At 39.8% G+C, this 25,198-nt stretch overlaps 1 protein-coding gene across 1 annotated transcript in view; it reads left to right on the forward strand.

The window, feature by feature from the left end:
- The first annotated feature begins 953 nt into the window (after window positions 1-953).
- Window positions 954-25,198, forward strand: part of LOC125933695 (fatty acid desaturase 2-like protein FADS2B) — a 29,906-nt gene continuing 5,661 nt past the window's right edge. The window contains exons 1-9 of the mRNA XM_049646790.1: window positions 954-1,344; window positions 9,905-10,015; window positions 11,724-11,921; window positions 13,414-13,515; window positions 17,928-18,053; window positions 20,852-20,912; window positions 23,600-23,676; window positions 23,871-23,968; window positions 24,955-25,051. Of these exons, the coding sequence (XP_049502747.1) occupies window positions 1,018-1,344; window positions 9,905-10,015; window positions 11,724-11,921; window positions 13,414-13,515; window positions 17,928-18,053; window positions 20,852-20,912; window positions 23,600-23,676; window positions 23,871-23,968; window positions 24,955-25,051 (1,197 nt within the window). The 5' untranslated portion in view covers window positions 954-1,017. The remainder of the gene's footprint in view (window positions 1,345-9,904; window positions 10,016-11,723; window positions 11,922-13,413; window positions 13,516-17,927; window positions 18,054-20,851; window positions 20,913-23,599; window positions 23,677-23,870; window positions 23,969-24,954; window positions 25,052-25,198) is intronic.

Raw genomic sequence — 25,198 nt, forward strand, 5'->3', positions numbered from 1 at the left:
TAACCCTTGTTAATATCCTAAATTTACATCTCCTTGATTCAAGATATTAGACAATTCCAGAAGGAGATCTTGGTTCAGTTTAGGTTGGGTAGCTCTCCTGGATCAGCCTCTGTGGCCTGGAGGAGAGGGATGTGGTTGTTCCAATGGAAATACAGTGTATCCTTGAACAACACAGGTTTGAACTCTGTGGGTCCACTTATATCCATGTTTTTCTAACAAATGCAGTATAGTACTGTAAATACACTTTATCTTCCTTATGATTTTCTTAATTATTTGTTTTATTTAGCTTACTTTATTGTAAGAGTAAAGTATATGATACATGTAACATACACAATCTGTGTTAATGGACCTTTTATACTATCAATCAGGCTTCTTCAGTAGTAGGCTATTACTGGTTACGTTTTGGGAGAGTCCAAGTTTTATATGTGGATTTTTTGACTGTGTGTTGTTCAAGGGTCAACTATATCATTCAGACAGAGGTTGGGGCAATTCGATTACACAGAGATGATGGAAAGACAATTCAATACATTTCAACCACATGTGGAATTAACAAACCTAAATGTCTCTATCCACAGGCACGCCAGAGAGCTGGGGAACCCAACTCCATGGAGTGGCAGTGTAGGACAGCCCTGTGACCTGAGCCTTGCCCCACAGCCCTGGGGCAGGCCACAACTTTCAGACCAACTGTGATTAGTCCAAGCTCTTTACCAGGGGACATTTAATGATGAAAGAGGATGCTGCTAAGACATCAGCCAGCAGAGAGAAGGAAGGTGACCAAGCCTCTATCTGGGCAGAGAAAATCAGGACAGACAGAGAAGTGTGAGGCTGGGGATGAGCTCATTCTCAGGATGTGAAGAGATAACTAGGTTAAAAAGTTTTCTGTGCAGGCATCAGTAGTATTCTACTGCAGTATTGTACTGCAGTAGAATAAGAAGGAAGGCAAAGTGTCATTTTATGGTCTAATCAGACGCAAATATTAGAAATTTCAGGAGCCAACCTAGAAATCAGAGGGGTACAATGACGATGAAGCTTGAAGACAAGCATGCAGGTAATGGGGACCTTGTAGGAGAGGGTCAGCCATACCTGGGTGAGAAGTATCAAGCGAATGGGAAACCAGTAGCAAATGGGAGAGGAGAGATCTCTGTAAAGCAGGAGGCAAATGGAAAGTGTGGCGTGCCCAGAAAAAGTCTCAACATGTACAGCTGGCAGGAGATCCAGAAACACAATCAGAAGGCTGATCAGTGGCTGGTGATCAATCGCAAGGTCTACGATGTTACTGCCTGGGCCAACAAGCATCCAGGGGGGGGCCGAGTCCTCAACCACTATGCTGGGGAAGATGCCACGGTAAGGAACTCAAAGCTCTGCCTTCTCCCTTCTGACTGGTGGGTGGCTGGGACTTGGCTCTCTTTCCCAAAGCATTTTGAGTACGTGCTCAAACTCCACAATTGCTCATCTCCCAAACCAATTTTTCAGGATTCCTATCCTGCAAGAACCTGAAACCAAATAAGCTTCAAGGACGAGCTCCTATTTTGGGATGGGCTCAGATGCTGACAGTGGATACTGTTTGTGTATTTTGGATTTTGTTTTCTCTTGGTGTTGTGTTTTCAATTGGAGTCACTGTTTCCTTCCTGGTTTAGTATAGTTGACACACAACATTTCATTAGTTCAAGTGTACAATATAGTGATTCAACAACTCTATACACTAGGCTATGCTCACCACAAGTGTGGCTACCATCTGTCACTGTCTTTTAAGAAGAAAGTTACAAATGCATGAGTAAAATTTGGGAAAAATCACGTCTGTGCCCATCTAGAAATTTCTCAGACTCTTATAAATGGGGTGTGTAAAAGGAAGACAGCAATTCACATGATAGGCATCAAAATGTTAATAACAATAACACAAACCTACAATTATGGATAGTGCTTTTCTAACCCAAGTCACAGGATCAGCTCAGATGATGTGTTGGCAAAGATGCAGGCCTTCAACCACCTTGGAAATAACTGATAAACTCACTCAGCTTGAGACAGCTGAGCTGATGAATCTTTAATTTTCTGATGATGTTTATCTCTAAGAAGTTAGGGAAAAAAAACATGATTCCACATCCAACAAGGTGGAATTAATTAATAAAATAAAACCATCAGGACTTTAGGATAAAATACCCATGCCACCTTGGGATTCATATCTTAAGAATGAAAATCCTGAGCGTGGCCAGCCATGTACCCTAGACTTTATGTAAGTAAATCCAAAAATGTTTGGAGAAAAGATTCTTGCAAAGGAAGATGGTTCAGGAAGGATGGGAGGCTCCAGAGGAGTTCTGACAAATGTAATACCCCATAGCTACTCAGAATTCAGGGAGCCTGAGCTTGGCAACTGGATACATGAACGTGGGAAAGTTGTTGAAATGCTCGCAGCCTCTGCTTCATCATTTGTAAAATGGAAATGACCTTACCAATCTAACTGGTTTATGGTAAATGGGACTAATGCTTGTAAAGTGTTTAGCACAATGCCAAACACTTAATAAAGTTTCATTAAATTCTAACTATTATGATTTATCTCACTGGCATCCATAGCCTCAGAGGTGTGATTATTATTTCCTGCTTACCACCAGCTTAGAAATCTTGATTATATTTGGTGTCATCTGATTGGGAACAGAGGAGCCCATGGTGGAGAAGCATCATTCTCTCTAGTGAAGGAGGCCAGGACATAAAGGACCTACAATCAGAGACTTACTCTACAACCTAAGAGGTGTTTGCAGGTTGTGCCCTGAAAGGCAACTGTGGACCAAAGAAAGCATAGTCTCTGTTAGCTGGTCCTCAACCCATGACCACACCTGCCCAGTGAAGAGTACCATTCCTTTGTTTACATGGAAACTCTCCTTGAAGCTTCTACTTTCCTCATAAACGCTGAATAGTGATAGATCATTAATTTGCTCATTCATGTAGTCAGCTATTCTAAAACCCTTGTTAAGGGTCCAGCGTAATGATTAAGAGTACAGGTTTGGGAATGGAAAAGGGTTGGCTTGTATCTGAGCTCAACTACTTACTAAGAATGTCTTGAGGAGGTTGATGAAACTCTTGAAGCCTTGGCTTCCTCATCTAGAAATTAGGGATAATAATACCTTCATCTCGCTTGGCAGAGATTAAAAACTGAAAAAAAAAAATAGCAGTGCTTTTGTTTTGTTATTACTTAGTTCTGAGATGGGTTGTAATTTTCTCCAAAGAAAAGGCAAGACAAATAAATCCACAAAACAAAATGGGTACATAAGTTCCTGTTATTTCCCATATGAGTTGTCTGTTTTCAAACTATGTGATTTAAAACTAATGGCATGGTGGTAATAATTAGAGTCTAGGCCCAGTATTTTTACCTGAGAAGAGTTCACTGGGGAAAGTCAGAAACAACCTGTAAGTCCAAGAATAATTGATCATATAGTTATCAATATATCCATATGATGGGCTATTTTGCAATTATTAAAATAGGATTACAAAGCATTTGAGGATGAGACATGCTTATGAAACAATAGTTGGGCACAGTCTTCATGTAAGACAACAGTACGTTCTGGGTTCCATGAAAGGCATAAATGTAACCTTGTGATACATGTACATGAACAAAATATCTAGAACAAAGAAAACAAGTTCGTATCCTAGTGCTGTTCAACCCACTTATTATCTCTGAAGTCCCCACTCTAAGAAAGACCCTGAGAAGCTCATGTTCTTTCTCATGATGGCCAAAGGCCAATATGACAGGGAAAGGATAACCAAAACTTAGAGGAAATATAGAAAAGTTCATCCAGCTATTTGGAGGACTACCATGTGGAAGACAGGGGAGCTGTATGCAGTTCAAAAGAGTGGCATGCAGTCAGTGGAGGTGAGGTTAGGGCTGGAGGAAGAGAGGATTTTTCACAGAGGTGGAGTGAAAACAGGATTCACATCAGGAGGAAACACCCAGACAGAATGGGCATCCCAGCTTAACCACTTCTTTTGCTTAGCACAATATTGGCCCATGGTATGTGCTCAATTAGCGTCATTGACTATTATGGCATAAGGAGGACAGAATGTGAGAAAGGAGAGGTAGAGAAAGAGAAAAGAGAAAGGAGAGGGAGAGGAAGCCTCTTGAGAGCTGAGCCATGCCTTCCTCTTCTTTCTCCTCTTCCACTACACATAATAACACTTCCCTAGCACAGCATCCATCCCCATCGGCAACCACCAGGACAAAACCAACCCAGATTTCTAAGCATTAGTGAAAGCGAAAGTAGTAATCAGTACAAGTAGTTGCATCTTCTCTGGGTTGTCAACATTTCTTAAATTATCTGGTTCTCACCAGAACAATGATTCAAGTAGAAAATAGGTGGAGAAGTAGAGAGAGGGGGGTGCTGAGGCACTAAAGGTGAAGATGGGCCATGAGGACATGCTTTCTTTCAGAAAGGCCAGTCTGGCAGCTAAGTGATGGCTGTACTGAAGAACAGTCAGCCAAAATGAAGGAGGGAGCCCAGGGAACATGTTGAAAGTCCTAACAAGGCACTGACCACAGGAATGGAAAAGACGGGGTAGCTGCAAAGGATGTCTAAGAGACATAATTTATAAAATGTGATGAGTGACTGGTTGAGTAATCGTGGAGAAACAGTCTGTCTGACTTGTGCATATGTGACATAGTGAACTGGGTGACTATGTCCATGACAGAATAGGGAAGCCAGGAGGATGAGCAGGTTTGGGAGGGAGAGCAGAGAGAGAGAGAACTGGGGCTGGAGCTCAGCAGAAAGTATCACAGAAAAAAATCTCAGTATAGGGAAGAGCTTTCAAATAATGAAAGTTCTCAAACAATGAAATGAGTTGCAGTGGAAAAATAACCCTCTGCTTATTCCTGTGGGTGAAGGGGAATCTGGGTGACTTTAAGTGAACATTCTCCATTCCGAAAAGGCTTTCTCCCAGATAAAGGGCAAAGACAGCGTTTTCCTTACAAACTGACCTATTCATAATTCATGTACTACCCAAAATATGAGGGGATTTGTTCTAGCCTTTGCCTTGGAGCACATGATACCAGAGAAGAGTAAGCATAAGAGAAATTACTCAAAGATGTGGTAATGCATATGTGGTTGGGTGTTGACTAGTCTGGTGAGCTTTTGTGAGATGAGTAAATCAAAATCCATGTTCTAGTTACCTTGTTTTGTGACTGTGTGTATATATATTTCTCACTGGTGTTTTATTTCCAGAATTTCTTCCCCCAGACAAACTAAATATAATACAAAAAGTGCAATCACTTATTAATTTACTTATTTGGTCTGGCTTTCAAAACCAAATCTCTTAGCTACTAGGCTAAGATAAGATCCTCAATAAGGTTTTATAGAATGACTGAATAAATGAATGGAAGCATTAGTAAACCCGTTAGGCAGAGTGGGTGGCATTATTATCCTCATTTAGAAAAAAACCTGAGGCTTGAGAAATTAAGTAATTTCCCTAATATAAGGCAGCTTAGTCCTTTGCTACCCTGCACTGTGCCTTAGTGTGAATTAGGAAGGCACACTCCTTGGGTGGTTGCAGCACAAGATTCGGCAAACAGAACGTTTGCTGGATTTCAGCCCATACCTACCCTCTTGGATGGGTGCCTTTGTGTAGGGGACAACTTCTTGATAGTACTTAAGTTTGTAAATGCAGGGGTTTGTCTCAGGCCTGTGTCAAAATAACCCGTTTTGAAATGAATGTTGGTACAAATTTATGAATAGATTAAGGAGTAGAGATTATGGTTAAGAAGGGAGCCAAAAAGCTAACAGATGAAAATGGGAGATGCTGGGTAGGGAAGAGACATTGGTTCTTAAGACCTGTATCCTCTGAGCTCAACACTTTTGAATGCTCCCAACTTTTTCTTTGTTAGAGAAAGCTTATATTCATCTCTTCATTCCTCCTTTCCCTTACTCATCAGGCATCCACTGAGCCACATGCCATATTCCAGGCAAAACGAGACAGTAGGAATAATTTAATCAATAGTACATGGCTTTCATCTTCAATAACTCTAACATACGTTGGAACAAATTTATCCAAGAAGGTGAAAGACCTGCACCCTAGAAACTAAGACATTAATGAAAGAAATTGAGGAAGATACAAACAAATGGAAAGGCATTCTGTGCTCATGGGTTGGAAGATTTAATCTGTTAAAATGTCCATTCTACCTAAAACAATCCACAGGTTCAATGCATTCTCTATCAGAATTCCAATGGCATTTTTCATGAAAATAGATTAAATAATCCTAAAATTTGTATTGGAACCATAAATGACCCCAAATAGTCAAAGCAATCTTGAGAAATAACCCACCTGGATTCCCTGATATCAGAACATACTACAAAGCTACAGATGAATGTATAAAGAAAATGTGATGCCCATGCATGCGTGCACACACACACACACACACACACACACACACACACACCTGATAGAATACTATTCAGCCATAAAAAAGAACAAAATCCTGCCATTTGCAACAACCTGGATGTTCCCAGAAGGCATTATGCTAATTGAAATATGTCAGACAGAGGAAGAAAAATAGCATATGATTTCACTTATATGTGGAATCTAAGAAAGAAAACAAAATATCAAGCTCATAGATACAGAAAACCAATTGGTGGTTACCAGAGGCAGGAGGTACCGGGTGGGATAAAAGGGTGAAGGAGTTCAAAAGTGAAAACTTCCAGCTACAATAAATAAATCATGGGGGTTGTAATGTTTTGCATGGTGACTATAGTTAATAATACTGTATTGTGTATTTGAAAAGTGTTGAGAGATTAAATCTTACAAGTTATCATCACCAGAAAAAGAATTTGGTAACTATGTATGGGGGCAGATGTTAACCAGACTTATTGTGGTGGTTATTTTGCAATGCATGCAAATATCAAATCGTTCTTTTGTACACCTGAAGCCAATATAAGGCTATATGAATATTATACTAATTTTTAAAAAAGAAAAACACAAAGACCACTAGAGAAGGGGGCAGGTACACAGTTTCATTATAATATAATTTGAAAAGCTCTAGGGGCTACAGGAGCCACAGGAGATGGTAAATAACTTTCCTAAGTTAGGTGGAGGCATTATTTAATCTGAATCTTGAGGGGTGAGGAAGAGTATTTATAGAGAGAAAATGGAGGAAGGTAGTTAAGACAAAGGAAACAGTATGTGCCAAGCTTCAGAACAATAGATAGGCATGGAATGTTCATTGAATGGGAAGATGACTGGTGGACAAATGGCTCATGAAGGGTGATGGTGAAAGGTAAGCCTGGAGAGGCAGGTTGAAGCCAGAGGCAAAGCAATTCAGGGGATTAAAACCTAATATGGAGAGGTATCATTACTATATGCCCAGCAGATACATACAGATTTTTGCATCACCCCAAACTATCTGGCATCACTTCTCTCTTGAGAGGCCTTTCAGAAAAAGAATTATACATGTTAAGGATAGAATAAATTGTTACAGCTTCATGGCTTTAAAGTCACATAGACTTTAGTTCAAATCCTGGCTCTACTATTTACCTATTTGCTGTGGCATTTTGGACAAGACTTTCTCTCCTCAAAGACTTGGTATCTTTATCTTTATAGCACAAATGATGGAACCTCACAGATCTAAGGTGATGATTATGAGTTGGCCCATAGATTGTCTGGTACACAAGATACACTCAACAGAAGTTAGCACTATCCCGTCTCCCCTTCATTTTACCCCCTCTCCTTCCTTCAGCACGAATATACTCGCCCAAGTGTGTTGATATGATAACATAGCCTGTTTTTACAGGTGTTTCAAAAAGAGGATTTCACAACTTCCACAATATCCAGACTCTATTAGGAAATTCTTTTACATTGAATATTCTAAGACTATGTAAACTCCTTTGTTGTACTGCTCATCAGTACAATGAAAAGAGGTCCACATGGCAGGGCAAGGCTTACTATTCTGGAAAAACTCTGTTGGTCTTTAGGATCTGTTATTGCAGTGTTGCCTATGGATTTTGCTGTGAATCAAAAAACAAACAAACAAATTACCCCCCACCAAAACCAACCAACAAAACAAACAAACAAACAAACAAACGATGAACCCAGAAGAATGTTTTTGTTAGCACACTGCTCCAGGTTCTGAATGACTGCTCACAGTAAAATGAAATTTCAATGGCTTACCTTTCTTCTACCTTCTTATCTTGATCCACCGGAATGTTATCCATCCTATCTGCTCTTAAAGAACAGGTAGAATATTTTGCCAATATGGATCATTCTGAAATACTTAATAGCCTTCTTAATCACTGGATGGCTGTCTTCCTGGCTCAGGAAACTAAGTTTTAAAGTTGTAGAATGTGAAATTATATAGTATAGCATTTCCAAAGGGGTCAGAGTAAGTATGCAGAAGCAGAATGGAAAGTAGGGACTGGACTGGTTCTAGCAAATACAAAGCCCTTTTTATATCATTGAACCTAGAGACCATAAGGAGAAGTAAGTCTAAAAAGCTGATATTGCACCCTTCTAATTAATGTTATTCATTACATAAACACCTTCTTAGAAAGTAGGCTTCTACATAGTTCTTAGATGTATCTAAAGGTGCTTTGCACTTTGAACATGGAAGTTTCATTATATTCTCTAAAATAATTCAGAGTTCATTACACATTAAGCATTGGAGTATAGGAAGAAAATCTCTGAGGTGCTGTATTGAAGAGAATGTAGATAGTAAGTTCTTAGCACTAGAAGTATACATATAAGAAAGATGGCTAATATGCTGACTCGCTTAATCTCTAAAGTAACTTTATGAATTGGTTGGCTATTGTCATCACCCTTGTGTTAGAGAAAACAGAAGCACAGACAAGGTCGAGAGACTTGTCCACAGCTTCATAGCTCCACAGCTAGTAAGTAGAAACTAGAATTTAAATGAAGAAAGGCCACTCCAGGGTCCATTTTCCTAGTCAGTACTATGGGATACCAGCACTTTAGAGTCGTGGGTGTGGCTTCCATGTTTTCAACTTATGATGTTGATTGTATTCCCTCACTTTTAATAACTCCTGTACCCAAAGTCATATTAGCAGAAAGCCTAGAAAGTCCACCTCTTGGAGAATTTTCCTTCCCCAAAAATGGTTTAAATCCCTGGAAGGAAAGAGAATATCTTTTAGTTCCAAATATAAGGAGGATATAGGAACCACCACACTTCACATAGCCTCTACCCACAAGGTGCTGCTTAACATGGACCTGAGATGGGGAAAAGCAGTTGGTCATCTCTATGTGCCTGGCTGTCACAACCCTTGCAGAGACTGCCCTAGCACTGTTTAGAAAGAGTGATGAGACCCCTCCAGTGAAAAACTTTGTGAAAAGCGTGTACTTTAGACAGCTCAGACCTCAAGGGCTGTACTCCCTTTCTCTCCTGTGCATTAATCCTACACTATCAATGTCAACTTTAACCAGTTTTTTAAAAAAATAACTTAACTCAAATGTTTCATTCCTCTTGGCTTTGGCCAGGAACCAAGAGGGAGATTTGATGGGAGATGTGCTTTTCACAGCTAGTCATGGTTGCTGCATGTTTCTGTGTGGGCAACTTCCACCAAGCCTGATGTTGGACTTAAAGGATTCATCATCGCTTATTAACTCCAGCAAATTAATTCTTCTGGTGCTCAATAAAGTAAACAGCGATCCCTTCCAATGATCAGGAATATCCTGGCTGTGTTGGGCTTGCCTAATGAAGCAGTGCATCAAGCTGGGGGATCTCCAGCATGAAGCTTTCACAAAGTATCTCCAAGGGTAATTTTGATTGTTCAACTGGAGACATCAACCTGGGGTTAGAAGAAATCCTCTGTAATAGAGTCTGCTGATTCCCAAGATGGGCACAGGATAAGGTAAGGAAGGGGACTATTCTGTAGATAAGCATGTGTCTCCTAAGCCTCTATCAATTCTCTGTGATTTACAGGATGTCTTCAGAGCCATGCATCTGGACCTTGACATTGTAAAATTGTACCTTAAGCCGCTGCTCATCGGAGAGCTTGCCCCAGAAGAGCCTAGCCAGGAGAGACACAAAAGTGTGAGTGGGGTCTCAGGACTCAGAAACATGCGGAGGGATGAGGACAAAGGCCAGTTGAGCGATTCCTGACATATCCAAGAATTGATCATTTTCTGTGAGATGCCTGACATCATGGCTGGGTGAACCTGCTATACCATAGATGAGTAGCTTCTACATGTTACAAAATAATGTCATCCTCCTTAGACACTCAGAATTCGTAAACCTCTGTGTAAAAAGGAAAGAAATGTTTGGTCCTGTACCAAACAGAATTTCCATGTTTCCAAGTACCTCTTTTTTTGCCCAGATATATCTAGATACAATTTTTGTCCAGTGACTGATTATAAAAATGTTTGATGTCTGTGTCTTTTAAAGTGAGTTCCATGAGAGCAGGGAATATCTATCTATCTATCTATCTATCTATCTATCATCTATGTATCTATCTGTGTATCTATGTATCTATGTATCTATGTATCTATGTATCTATCTATCTATGTATCTATCTATCTATGTATCTATCTATCTATGTATCCAAGTATCTATCTATCTATATTGCTTATCTCTGTGTACTCAAGAACCCCCCCTGCACAGGATCAGACATATAGTACAGACTCCATAAATAGCTATTGGATGAAAGATGTGAATATATCATAACAGAAGCCTTTTCTACATTTGGTGAAACTATAGTCCAAGGAAAATAAATTGCTTTCTGAAAGTCCCATAGTTGGTGTATCAGAAAACTGGGATTCCAAGTCACTTATTTCTGGCCCCAGTCCAAATTAAAATTTTGCTTCTAGAATTATGTTCATAGCTTTTTCTTTTTATGCTACAAATTTCTCTCCTTTTGTGTATCTCCTTGAACAGTCTTGTTTTCTTTCTTATGCCCTGGTCGCTGTGTCAACTGTCCTGGTTTCAAACCCATTAGTCGTTAAGCTAAGAGATATTTCTTCCCATCTCTTGCACTGACTCTCCAGTTTGATTGGCAAGCTTGTAAACCAATACTAGCCTTGACCATGCACACACATGCACATATGCATGTCACACACACATAGGACCGGGAAACTTACCCTCCCACACATACACACAGACACACATACACATCAGCACACACACACTAATGCCACAAGAGATCCTGCCTTGTTCCTAGGGGCCCATCAAGCAGCTCACAGGAAAGTCTTCCTTTGAACCAATTTACATGAACTGCATTTTTCTATTTTTATCATCTTTAATGAAAGGGCCCTTTGCAAAACTGATCTGATGATGAGGTAGAAAATTCTGTGTAAAGTGTACCATTATGTATGGTAACACAAGTCCATATAGACCACACAGTTCCCTGAAGCATAATCGGTGATCAATCAATACCTGAAACAATACTGATGGTTTAAAAGACAACTGTTAGACACTACTCCCCTAACAACTGTTAGACAATAACTCCTAGACCTCCCCGCCAAACCCTACTGTTTCTGAGTTCCAAAACAGTTTGAGGACAGTTTACCAATCACTACCCATTTTTTCTCTTCTCCTGAAAAAAAAAATATTATCATAACCTTTTTAAAAGGTTTTGTTTGCTCATAGTTTTATGTTTTTAATTTTGCTCAATTAAATTTGTTAATAGCCTTAAATTTCTATTCATAAAAGTAAGGTATTAATAAAGTAATAAAAGAGATTATTAATTGTGTTCATTTGTGTTCCCTGAGGGAACTAATTCCTTCCTTGAACATTTATTTCTCAGTCCCAGCTGGTGGAAGATGTCCGAGAATTGCGGAGAACATTAGAGGCCATGAACATGTTCAAGGTCAACCCAGTGTTCTTCTTCCTTCACTTCGCCCAGATCTTGATTTTAGAAACTCTGGCTTGGCTAATAGTGTGGCATTTTGGCAGTGGCTGGCCTGTGACAATATTCATCTCCTTCCTTCTCACAATTTCCCAGGTAAGCACGTACCCTAAAATCAAGCAGTGGCTTTAGGGGACAATTCAGAATTGTCTCCTTCTCCCTTTAGACCTGCACCAGGTGCTTCCTGACACTTCCTGGCAAGCTACTAATCCACATCTGACACCAGCAAGTTACCACATCTTGCCAGGACCCAGTCTTTTGTCTGTAAAACGGGATAACAATCTTTATGTAAATATTCTCTACTAAACAAGTTAACGTGTAAAACACTTAGCACAATGACTAGCACATACGAAATATTTAATTTATGACAGATGCTCGTCTTTGCCCAATTGTATCCATACCAGTTCAGTAACTGAAGTCGTTTCTCAGCCATGTAACACTCACCTTTATCTTTTATTCATCTTCCAACCAATAAAAAGAGAGAAAGGCAAATCAAGAAACAGAATCTTAACTACGGAGAATGAACTGATGGTTACCAAAGGAGAGGGGGTGGGGGGATGTATGAAATAGGTGATGGGGATTAAGGAGTGAACTTGTCACGATGAGCACTGGGGGTTGTACGGAGGTGTCGAATCACTGTATTGTATATCTGAAGCCAGCATTACACTGTATGTTAACTAACTGGAATTTACATAAAAACTTAAAAACCTGAACTTATGGATTCCACCATAAATTGTAATCAAACTGGCACCAGCAGAGCATTGGATAAATCTTTGTTGAATGAAGCGTGAATCTCTGAACACGGCTTTCTGTGAGCACAACACTGTGGGGGGGACACGAAAGGAAATGCACCTGGTTCCTTCCCTGGGGAAAAGAGTCTTCCACTGGGGAGACCGATGTTCAAACTGGTAAACATTCTATGTGACAGAATGACATCGGTGCCAAAGAGAGGAACCAGCATATGCTGTTAAAGCAGAAAGAGGCATTTAATTCTCATGGGGATAACTGGGGAAGGTTTTATGGAAAATTAATGTCAAAGTTAATTCCAGAATTTATGATATTTATTTATTTTTTGTAAAGTCAACTTGCTTTATTCCTTGAAAAGCAATTCTTTTGGAAACTGGAAAGGAAACAAGTATTTGTTTGGTGCTTAACATAAGCCAAGCACTTTGGAGGTATTTAAGTTTGCCAACAGTCCATGAGTAAGGTATTATTATCCCTACCTATCAGATGAAGAGCTGAGGTTCAGAGCTACTGAGTAACCTGCCAAGATCTGTGCAACACATACATGGTAAAGAACAGTTGAGAACCCAAATCTGCCTGACTCCAAAGGCCATACTCTTTGTCCTCCTCACTGGAAGATTTGACAGTGGTAAGGAAAATGTTCTAGGCTGAAAGAACTCAGTTCACAAAGGCACACAAGTGGGAAAGAATGAAATGTGTGGGAAATAGAAAGTGAACTTGGCTTGGGGCCAGATGAGATCCCCCACCATTCTTCTCCAATGGGCTCCTGAATCTATGGGCGGGCTCATTGATTAATTTCTTCTTAACTCCTCAACCTCTCTAACAACAACTTAATCTCTTCTAGGTTCAGTGTTTTTTTCTGCAACATGACTTGGGACACACTTCTATATTTCCAAAGTCCAAGTGGAGCCGCTTGATGCAAAAAGTTGTGATGGGTCATCTCAAGGTACAGGATGTTCATGGAACATGATGGAATTCTCAAAACTCATTTCCTCAGACTATGGTTACCAAATTTGTGTGCTGATATGAGTAAAAAAAGTGTTTGTGCATAGATTTGCAAATAAATATAAATATAATAAAAATGTAGGTACTATATATATATATGACATTATAATATATATGTTAAAATTAGAATTTGGAATTTTTATGAGGGAAGGTTTATTTTTATTTAGTAAATTCCAACAGTTTTTTTTTCTTACACTAATAAAGTCTTTGGCCCAGTCCCTGGTACCCAATTAAGAAACCACCTTGGAGGAGAACAATTGTACCTTTATAAATGAAGAGGTGCTCTGTAAAATCATGAATGGGAATGTTTCTAGAAGGAATCTGAATATTTACTGCTGGGAAGCTACAGGAATCTAGCAAAGCCCGATTTGTCTTAGAAAGACAGGGCTATGAAGAAATAGGAAAGGATGCAGAAGAGATAATAATGAAGAGAAAGAGAAAAAGTGGACAAGACAGGTCAGATGGCACTGTTCAAGAGTCAAGGGCTGCAAATCCCAGAAGGCTGGAAACAGCAGTGATGATGATGGCAGCTGGCCTTGTATCCCTGCCCAAACTCCAGGAGAGCATATACTTTGTCCTATGTGCCACTATGCTGCAGCACCTAGCAGAGTGCTTGGCACATAGTAAGCCTTCAATAGCATTTGTTGAGTGGATGGATGGATTGATGGATGGATGGATGAACCAAGGTAACAGTACAGGACTGCTAAGAGTGGGTGCTAGATCTGACTCTGAAAAGGCCCCTTGTGTGATCTTGTCTGATATCTGACTCTCCATGTCCTTATCTCTAATATTAGGAGTTAAACTGGATGTCTGCTTTTCTAGGACATTCTAGGATTTAGTGACTATGTACACTGGCCCAGACAGGGGAGAAATGCCTCTGAGCCTTCCACGAAGCCAAATATTGCATTCAAGCCAGCTCATTTTAGAAAAAACTCATAGGCACTTTTGTTTTGTCTTAACACTGTTGTTTTATACTTAACTGGAAGATACTTAAAATCACCGTCTTATCTATCCTCTTTCCAGTCGAGCAAACAAAGTTTAAGTAGATTCAGTAACACTGAGTGGGATCTGGGTTCCTATTAGAATTATGTCTGTTACTCAAAATTGTTAGAATGAATAACATATTGTCATTTTATTTGATGTTTTATTTAACTGGGAAATTCCTGTAGGTGCACTGTTCTGCCCTCCATCCACTAGTGCTAAATTGACACTGTTTCTGTGTTCAATCAGAAATCTTTACCACAGAATAAAAGAAGGAAATCCCGCACAAAGAATTAGGTAATGGACCCTCCCAGTCTCCTTCCCCTGTTTTGAGGAAGTCAGAGGGAAAAGGAGACTCATGTGACCTGGAGATAATTGACAGTTGATCTGGTGTCAGTATATGTAATGTTTCAAGCTCTACCCTTGCTGGTGCTTTAAAAAAAATCATTGCTTTTCCATTGGTCCAAATTTGTACACTGCTCTTTCTCTATGAGTTGTGTTGCCAGAAACAAGTTTTGCACTAGTTGAAATGAACACAACCTTGATAACTCATGAACAGAGGAAGTAAATGGGAAATGCTCTAAAAGCTAATTGAGTGCACTGGGCCTTTTGCAGGCAAAACCAGCAATTTGTGAGCAAAATGAATACAGGTTTCAATCATCTGCAGCAGAGTAAACTACCTAGGGGAAGGAAAGTTGGGAAGGAGGGAGGTAACAAGGAAAATTGTAATAGAAGCAGCAACAACTTCATCTTCTACATACATTACAATTTTAAATTTCAAAACTTGATTTCATGCCAATTTACCCTCCCCCATGGAAAAGCATAAATATATATTGAGATTTTGTTGGAATATGCTTTCACTACCTGTGCTAGTAATGGTGTATGTCTGGTCTTTGCTTTTTTGTGTGTGTGTGCAGCAAAAGAGCCCTTCTGAAAGTACACTCTGAAATGTCTGCACACATTTTGGACTTCTGTGCAATGTTCAAATCAAAATAGACTCCCTGTAGCATATTTTTCGACATCCCCTCCCCAACACCCAGCATGCCCAGTTTGAAAACTATAAGAATCAAGTGTCATTATAGGGACAAAGAGATAGAATATTTGATATTAAGATCTGCCTTGAAAATCTGGCCTATCCTGCTTCCATGACTACATCCTAAAATAATTTTTTGGGGGGGGAGTGTCAAGTATGTTATTTCCTGTAACGTTTTTCTCATTCACTTCACAGATGAGGAAATTACCCAACGCCACATACACCCAGTAGCAGGGATTTGAATTCAGCCCCCAAATGGCTTCAGAACAATGTTTGGAATCCTTATAATGCACCAAGAAAGGACCTAACATGGAAATGAGGAATGACTTAGGGTGGTTCTTATATGGAATTTGGTACAGGGGCAACCTATTTGCATGTAGCTGATTATCTTCACTTTCAGCTGGATCACTATCCCTCACCTCCAGTAATTGTGGCTTCCAGACCGAGGGGTGAGGGTAGAGCCAGCTGCCTTATCACACCCATAATTACTCTGACATTACCAGTTTCCACAGATAGTCATTGACTGCAAGGATACAGTCAAAATGTTAGCTCACAAAGGATTAAACTAACAAAGTGAATCATTGTTTATCACAGTGCCCTTGTTTCTGTATTGCTCCTGTTGGGTTGTATGTTGCATAAGTGTGGGAGCTCCATTTTATCATGTCTAACTTTATACAGCAAATACTTGGCTCAATGTCTGATGCATGGGAGGTATTTCAAAATAAATAATGAACGGATAAACAGAGAGAAAGTGCACAATTGTAAGGGTGAGTGGGTGGTATGCAGCTTGGTAGGAGACGAGAAGAGTGCAATGGAGACCCCACAGGGGGAATAAAAATTGATGAGTACACCTTGAGTTTGACATATCATGAACCACCCACAAGGAAATGTTTGGAAAGTGATTTCCCTTTCATGCATGAGATTCAGGGAAGAGATGTGGGATGCAGGAAGAGAGATTCCACCATAAGGATGGTAGGGAGTGTTAGTGGTAAAAAGAGACTATCACTCCGGAGGGATGATAACACGAGGGTTTGCTAAGAGAGGACTCTGCAACAAGACTAGAAGGCAATGCTCACATGATTTTCAAACATTCCCTTCCCCCTCTACCATGGATGTATAGTGTCTAGATGAGTATAGCCCAACAGAAATATAATTCTAAGCCACATTAAAATGATATAAATCATTTTAAATTTTCTCATCGCCACATCTTAAAAGATAACTTTATTACCACATATATATTCAAAATATTATAATTTCTACATGTAATCAATATGAAAGTTGTTAATATGATATTTTACACTCCTTTTTTCATACCATGCCTCAAAATCCAATATTATACACATACAGCCATCTTAATTCGACTGGTCACACTTCAAGTGCTCAATAGCCAGCCTGTGGCTCATGGCTACCATATTGGACAGTGACGATGTAAAACATGTATAGGCCAGTTATTGAGATATATCAAATATGCAATAAAAAACAAATACTGCTTATTCTTATGTAATAATCTATGTAATAGGGGAAAGGAGAAGAAATTGAATATCTCAATATGCCAACATTTTACATACATCATCTCATGTCTCCCAAAACAACCCATGGAGGTAAATATCATTACTGCAGATGGAATAGAGCCTCAAAGAGGGTGAAATTTACCCAGACCACACAGCAGTATTTCTATATCCAGGGTATGAAGCCACATTGATGTGCTACCAAATCCTTGCTCTATTAAAACCTTTATACTGTCATTGAGAGAAAGAAAATCATAAGCAACCTAATCAGAGATGATTTGAACTTGGCATCAGTTAAAATATTTTTATTCTCATTTATATTTATATGAGATCATTGAAGCCTGAACACGCAAGAATCTGAGCCAAGCCCCCTACAACATCATTTGAGATCCATGATTCTTTGAAATACTGATTAAAGCAGGATTCCCAGGACCGTTTTTTTCCCGAGAGCTAATTAAAGTTTTAGAGTTGAATTTTCTTTATTTGTAAAATAAGAATACTAACTGCCCTTCCTACCTTCAGGATTTTTTTAATGAGGACCCCCACCCAAAGTAAAGGATGGAAAAACATTTCATTTTACCAGTTTTTGTGAATTTTCATGATCAGGAGTTGCATTAGCCTGAATTTGTGTTCCTGGATCCCATGATTATTTGATTGTAGGCTTTGAAAGGCTCTGTCCAATGAGCCATTCTGTGACCCAGCAGTCAGGGAACAAGTTCCAGAAGCTCAGATATCTTACTTTGACTTTGGAGATGCATGCAGAAAACTCTGAGAGCGAAGGACATCCCAGGAGAGAAATCTTGCAGCTAATGAACCCTCTCTTCTCCTCAGGGCCTGTCAACATGCTGGTGGAATCACCGACACTTCCAACATCATGTAAAAACAAACATCTACCCCAAAGACCCAGATATTAATACAGGCCCACTTTTCGTGAATGGATATTTGAAGCCTGCCCAGGTATGTTTAGAGCTGCTGCAAACATGAGAAATGTTCCCGGAAGTGGTTCCTGGAAATGTCTATGGTCTTGTCCTGGAAAGATCGAACTGAGGGTTCCCACTTCAAGCATGTTTTCAGAACACGTCTCCTTCTTTTATGTCCGGTATAGAGATGTGAAGTAACTGATTCTGGGGTTGTATGAATAGAAGAAGATGTGAAGCATGGGACTCTGTGACTTGAAAGGACATGTCGCCAACCTCCAACAGCAGGAAATATGATAACCCGTATCACTCTGCTTGAGCAATCCTGGTGATAGACAGATCCCTGCCCAGTGGCCCTCACTACTTGTAAGGCAACAAAAGTTAATGTTAGGTAGTGAAACCACATGACTGAGGTTGGCAATGACTTTCCAAAGTTGGACGAGGATGAGACATTCGCTCAGAAAAAAACATATCAGTACATCCAATAAGCACTAAATCACAAATATCTGAATAACTAGCTATCTCAACTAAGTCTAGCTCAGTGAGGAAAGGCTGTGCTGGTATTTTTAGTTCATGTTCATTTTGTTCATTTAAACATGAACCACAGCCCAAATGTTTTCTAAGACACTTAGAGATCTCACCTCTCATTTGGACTTGTTAAACAATAGAAAAGGGAGGGTAAAGTCAACTCCAGAATTTTTCAGTTATTGATTTTATTTAGCCTCAACTTAAAATCATCATGTAAAGGACTATTACCAATTTTTTTAAGGAGAAAGTCTTACTTCAACAAAGGAGGTATGAGGATAATCACAGAAAGATCTCCCCCCTCTAGGGAAATGGTAGATCCCGAGATTCCGGTGCTTAGGAAGAGGCTGCTATTTCCTAAAACAACTTAGGAGTTTTATTAAAAGTAAGAATAGCTCTGTCAGTTGCTGCCTGTGCTTTGTGCTACATAAACCAAAAGTTGTGCAACTTTTTGAAAATAAGCTTTCCCAGCTTTGGAAGACCCAATTTTCTTCTCCACTGAATTAGGAAACAATCCCTTGACTAGATTTTTAAAAGTCTCTGAGGGTGCCTGGGTGGCTCAGTCGGTTAAGCGTCTGACTTCCTCTCAGGTCATGATTTCATGGTTCCTGAGTTTGAACCCCCACATCAGGCTCACTGCTGTCAGCAGGGACCCTGCTTTGGATCCTCTTTCCTATTCTCTCTCTGCCCCTCCACTGCTTGTTCTGTCTCTCTCAAAATAAATAATCTTAAAAAAATCTCTGGCTGCCATCACAAATCAGTTGCTTTTGACAATGGCTCCACAAACAAATTGGACTTGCCTGATGTTTGTGGACTCCTACGCTCATCAACAAAAGTGTGATACTTTGATTTCTCTAATCATCCCCACAGAGTAAGAAGGGTTTGTCTTACTGAATTTTATGAAGCAGGCTGCCCCTCCCCAGAAGTACTTCCTTAAGGCTATGTTCAGTATACATGCTGCCTCTTCACAAATGGTGGAGGTCACCTCTCCAAGTTGTACAGTTGCTCGTCAACATCTCCCTAGACCCTAGGGCTCCATTTAATACAGTTGCAGAGCTACTACTGTCCGAGACATTGCTTGAAATTATTTAAACTCTAAAATTCAGTTGTTTTACATAAAAAATGGTTCTGATGAGCCCTGAACTTTTTCTTCATTCTCATTTTACTGTCATATTTCTACCATTTTCTTCAAACATTCTACTTTCCAGGTTCTGTGCTCATGTTCTGAAAGACTTAGAGTCCTCCTTTGGAGTGATACTCAAAATCAGTCCTCTGTTTAGGTGTGCCAGCTCCCAGGAATTTCCACCTGCTCTTTTCCCCATGTTTCCCACTACTTAAATGTCTGCAGATTTGAGAGTAACTGGAAATGGTTCTTATTACATCATCATTATGCTATTTATTTTTACCTATCATAGTAAGAGAAGAAAAGGTCAACCCTGCCATCCAAATACAAAAAGATATCTATATGTAGGAGGGAAGGTATCAGCAGAATGGGGGACAGCAGAAATCAAACACTTCCCATAGTATTGTGACCAAGTGAACATACCATAAAACTATAGAGCAGATGTAAATTTTGATTCATTCATTCTTTCTTTCAACTGAACATTAATTGTATGTTTACTAGGTACTGGAAGTTTAACCATTACCTCTATGCCTCCCCTCAGGGTGTTTGCTGTCCTTGTGCACTAAGCATACAATAAATTAACTAAGGAGACTCCTCTAGAAAGTGAATCAAATTACCAGCATTAAGATTTAGTAATATCATTGCACCTTATAAATAGTCCATCACAGTGTGAGATCCACAGTGAGAACACAAAGGAGAGAAGATGGGACAGATAAGAGGGGCCATGCCTCTATCTTCTACACATGACTATTTGACAAATATCTGTTGAATGAATGAATGGAGATGGAGACTGAGCTTCAGGCAGACTTCTAAACACCATAGTGAAGAGAAGCTAGGAAAACCTATCAGAAATATTCCCTTTTGATCACCACTCCACTCCATAGAAGGACAAAAAAATTTCAAAATGGCTACCATAGGAATTTTTTAAAAATCACAATCCCCGTAGTCAAATGCAAGAATTACCCACATTTAATTAAAGAAAAAAGATGCTGCAATATTTTCTCTTATTCCAGTTCTTGTTCTTCTAGTGCCTCAACTGTGACAGCCCACAAATTCTGACCATATGGCTCTTTCCATAGAGATTTTAAACACACACACACACACACACACACACACACAGAGCAATGTTCTTGAGTATTAACGACCACAAGCATTGTCTCTTATTTTAGTTTTATGCTCTCTCCTTTCAGAATGGCAAGAAGAAAATCAGTTACAACAACTATGAAAAGCAGCACCTGTGTTTCTACATGGGTGAGTCCTTGGAGCCACTTTCCTTATCATACTGTGTCCTTGAAGCAAGCTGTTGTCAAGCCAGACGGCACAACAGCAATGCTCTCACAGAGAGACCAGGCCATGTTTTATTGTGACTTGGAAAAGTAGCATGTCTTATTTCAGACTTCCTGGGGGCAAAAGTCTGAAAAGGAAAGCAAAAAAAGCAAATAGGTATTTAAAAAAATTTTTTTTAATATTTATTTATTTTTGATAGAGAAAGAGTGAGACAGAGTGTGAGTGGAGTGGGGCAGAGAGAGAGATGGAGACACAGAATCTGAAGCAGGCTTGAGACTGAGCTGTCAGCACAGAGCCTGATGCAGGGCCTGAACTCACAAACCATGAGATCATGACTTGAGCCCAAGTCGGAAGCTTCACTGACTGCACCACCCAGGCATCCTGCAAATAGGTACTTCTAATGTGCATCTAATGAGATAGTTCAAGAGGGATGAAGTCAGGATGCCAATCTAAGCCTTGCATCTGAGACTATCATAGGAAAACTAAACACCTGTCAAGAAGAAAAGAATAATGGTATTTTGATAGGGAGGAAAAATAGGAAAAGAATGCCAAAGCACTGACATTATGAAGCCAGAGAATATAGAAGCTCAGGAATAAAAGGCACCTGAGAGCTACTGTGTGAGAGGAAGCAGGTTGCTCCCATGGTCTACATACAGCTGCAGAATGTGTGTGTGTGTGTGTGTGTGTGTGTGTGTGTGTGTGTAAGGTAGTAATTAAAACTACCCAAACAACAAAATGTATTGATATCCTAATACAAACAGTCTAAATTATCATGATAAGTTTTTTTACAGAAAGCCAGTATTTGAACAATCAACTGTAAAAATATTTTAAAACACAAAGGAAACCTTCCATCATTCAAAGTATATTTTGTAACATAAAGGGTTTTTAATTTCTAAACTGGTATCATGTGTATCAAAAAGCTTTCAGGGTTCCTGGCTGGCTCAGTTGGCAGACCATGTGTCTCTTGATCTCGGGGTGGTGAGTTCGAGCCCCATGTTGGGTACAGAGATTATAAATAAATAAACCTAAAATTAAAAAGCTTTCAAGAGGAGCAATAATAACTGTTAAGACATGTGTTCAGTTTCTCAGTGGAAAGTACAGGGCATTTCTAACCAATCTTTGAGGTTCAGTAATCCTGCAAATGTTTAAATGCCCACTTCATAAACACAAGTCACATGGAGCACCTGGTTGGCTCAGTTGGTTAAGTACCCAACTCTTGATTTGGGCTTAGGTCGTGATCCCAGGGTCATGAGACTGAGCCCCAAGTTGAGCTCTGTACTGAGTGTGCGACTGCTTAAGGGTCTCTCTCCTTCTTTCTCTGCCCCTCCTCTACTCAGGTGCTCTCTAAAAATCAACAACAACAAAACCACAAGTCACTGGAAATCTTTTATGATATTTTCACCCAGTTTAAGAGAAAATCATATGTATGTACAAATATATATATAATATATATGCGTGTTCAGGCTTGAAAGAAATATATATAAACCTGAATATGTGTTCTGGCTTGAAAGAAAATAGGGAAGCTAAATAATTCTGACTATGATAAAATATCATAAGCAAAAATACTTTGCTCTTAACCAAAATCAAACCCATACCAACTCACAAAGAAAGTTTTTGTGGAACCCCAAGCTATGCTCGTCCTAAACATGCTTGCGCATTTGAGAAATGAGACAAAATTAGGGCAGGCCCCAAACATTTCCTTTAGATCAGTGGTTCTCAACCAAAAAAATACTGTCCTACTGGGACATAGACAAAAATGTCAGGTTATTGCCCCCCGTACAGAGGCTGGGAGATAGGGTCCTATCCTGATTTTACTACATTCAAAGGAATGACTCTCAGGTCTTTGATAAAGGCATTTATGGGTTGTAGAAGATCAATCACAAAGAGTCAGAGAAAGTATTTTACAATTGTAAGTTTTCTAACAGAAATAGTCTAAGCCTGAGGCCTGCAGTCAGCTTTGGCTAGAACAAACAGTAAATTCAGTTGACAATGTTGAACTTTCTCAGGCAGAACTGTAAGGGGGCTGGGGTCATCCCAGAGGCATGGCCTTGAACTGTTAAAAACTATGCTCATGTTTGTTGAAGTATCTCAGTGTGGAGGTTGGACCAAATCATTCATGCTAAGAGTTTGTAGAGTTTGAGAGTCAGAAACCCAGTGTTGAGACCTAGTGGAGAAAGAGGGCTCGACTAAAGTCAGGACTCCAACACACTGCTTTGTGCTCTAGACAGCCCCCCTGGTCCTGGAGAAGCAGGTAAATAACCATCCGGTCAGAAAGTGAGTACAGGTTCTGTGTTTCTGCCACCTTGACATATTGTGACAGGGCCCATTCCTAAAATTGTGATGATGATGGATTCCATGGACCTTGAGAAAGCTTGAAATTTTGCAGCAGAAGCTCTTCTGGGTTGCTCCATCAAGAATGATTCAAATCTTCAAAGCTTCCTCTTTCTTAGTCTCTTTGAGAGAGCTTGACCCAAAACCTGGTTCAGCCTCAGAGACTCAAAGAACTCCATGGAGTCCAGAAAGTGGTTGTGGATCTCCACTTTGCATCCCTTCTCAGGGGCAACATTCCAGGAGTAGCATGTTAAGGAGATAGATTTCTGCTTACTTACATCATCTTTTAGTCACCATCTTTTCTTTGTGTTCTTTTTCAGTTGGGCTCTTTCTCCTAATGCCTGTGTATGCCAACCTGATGTCCATGGAAATGATGTACCTCCAAAAGTATTGGGGGGTGAGTAACTTGACTCATCCTCTGAAGCTGGATCAGGTAGAAAAAGGGGTGGAAAATGCCTGGCTCCTTCTAGATGCAGCTTCCTTGAGCAATAAGGCATAAGATTTAGCCAGTATGAGAAGGGGCCCTAACCTGGGGAAAGGGAAATGAAATTGTGTCCAGGGCATTTAACTGTCAATTACTTTTCTCTGCAGGAGTTTGCCTGGGTCAGCAGCTTTTATATCCACTATTTTATCATGTTTGGCCCTTTTTATGGAATCTTCGGAACCATATTGCTCATATTTTTGGTCAAGTAAGAAAGCAAGAATATTCTTTTATTCCCATAACCTATATGATTCTCCTACATTCCTTATCTGAGATATTTGTGATTAGCAGAAGATTGGAACACCATGCCCAAGCTCCGTAGCTGAGACATTTCCATAAAAACGTTTTTTTTTTTTTAAGTTGAAATAGTTGAATAAGAAGAGTCGTTTGAAAAAAGAGTTTGCCCAATCTTGTCCTTTTCTTCCTACATACTTAATTCTCAATTGAAGAATTCCATCTGATCCCCAAGTTCTTTAGAATTGTAATCCAGTTGGACACCATAACCTCGCCAAGAATAATGGAAGGACAGTCTTTATGACTAGAGATTTCCCCAAAACTAAAATGGCTTCAGACTAAACAGCTCTCTTCAACTTCCCAATTTATTCCTCTCCCATTCTTTCACATTATTATCCTAACTCTTACATAATAATGCCATTGACAACTACTAGGCATCACAACTTTGATAAAGGATTTACCTGCATTATATTATTTGATGTAATCCTTGCACCTCCCTGTAATGTAGATAGCATCATTTTCATTTTTCTGCTAAGGGATCGAAACGTCAGAGAGTTAGTTAGGTCATTTGTCAAACTTACAGAGCAAGTAGGGGCCAGTGGCAGGGCCACACCAGAACTTGAGCCAAGTTCTACCTGATGGCAAAGCCGAGGCTGTCGATCACTTTGCATATGCCCTAGGTATCCTTTGATCCTTGCACCAATGCTACAGAAAACTTTGGGGTCACTGCACTCATACATCAGGCTGCAAGGCTGGTTTTGTGCCCAAAACCCAGGGTGTCATCTCTACACATAAAGGGCCTCCAAAGAGGAAAACAAGTGTCCTCCATTTTATTGGAACCTTTGATTCCCTTCCATTTCCTCCATTGCTCAGCCAGATCTTCCAGCAGTTATGCCAGCCCAGTGTTGGGAACTGAAACACCCCAAGAAGTCATCACTTTCTCCTTTTATTCCCTGAAAGGTTTCTCGAAAGTCCCTGGGTAGCATATGTTACCCAGATGAGCCATGTACCTATGAGAATAAGCAAAGAGGAGAACCGGGACTGGCTCAGTACTCAGGTAATGGTGGAGTTCCTGGGAAAAGGTCCTTCTGATTATACTGATTTAGAGTCTAGTTACCTCAGGTGATAATAATTTATGCTTATGAAATGCTTGCTAAGAGGCAGGCACTGCCCACTGCTTTGCGAGTGCTATGATTACTACCAC

Source organism: Panthera uncia, chromosome D1 (assembly GCF_023721935.1).
Source record: "Panthera uncia isolate 11264 chromosome D1, Puncia_PCG_1.0, whole genome shotgun sequence".
Classification (NCBI taxonomy): Eukaryota; Metazoa; Chordata; class Mammalia; order Carnivora; family Felidae; genus Panthera; species Panthera uncia.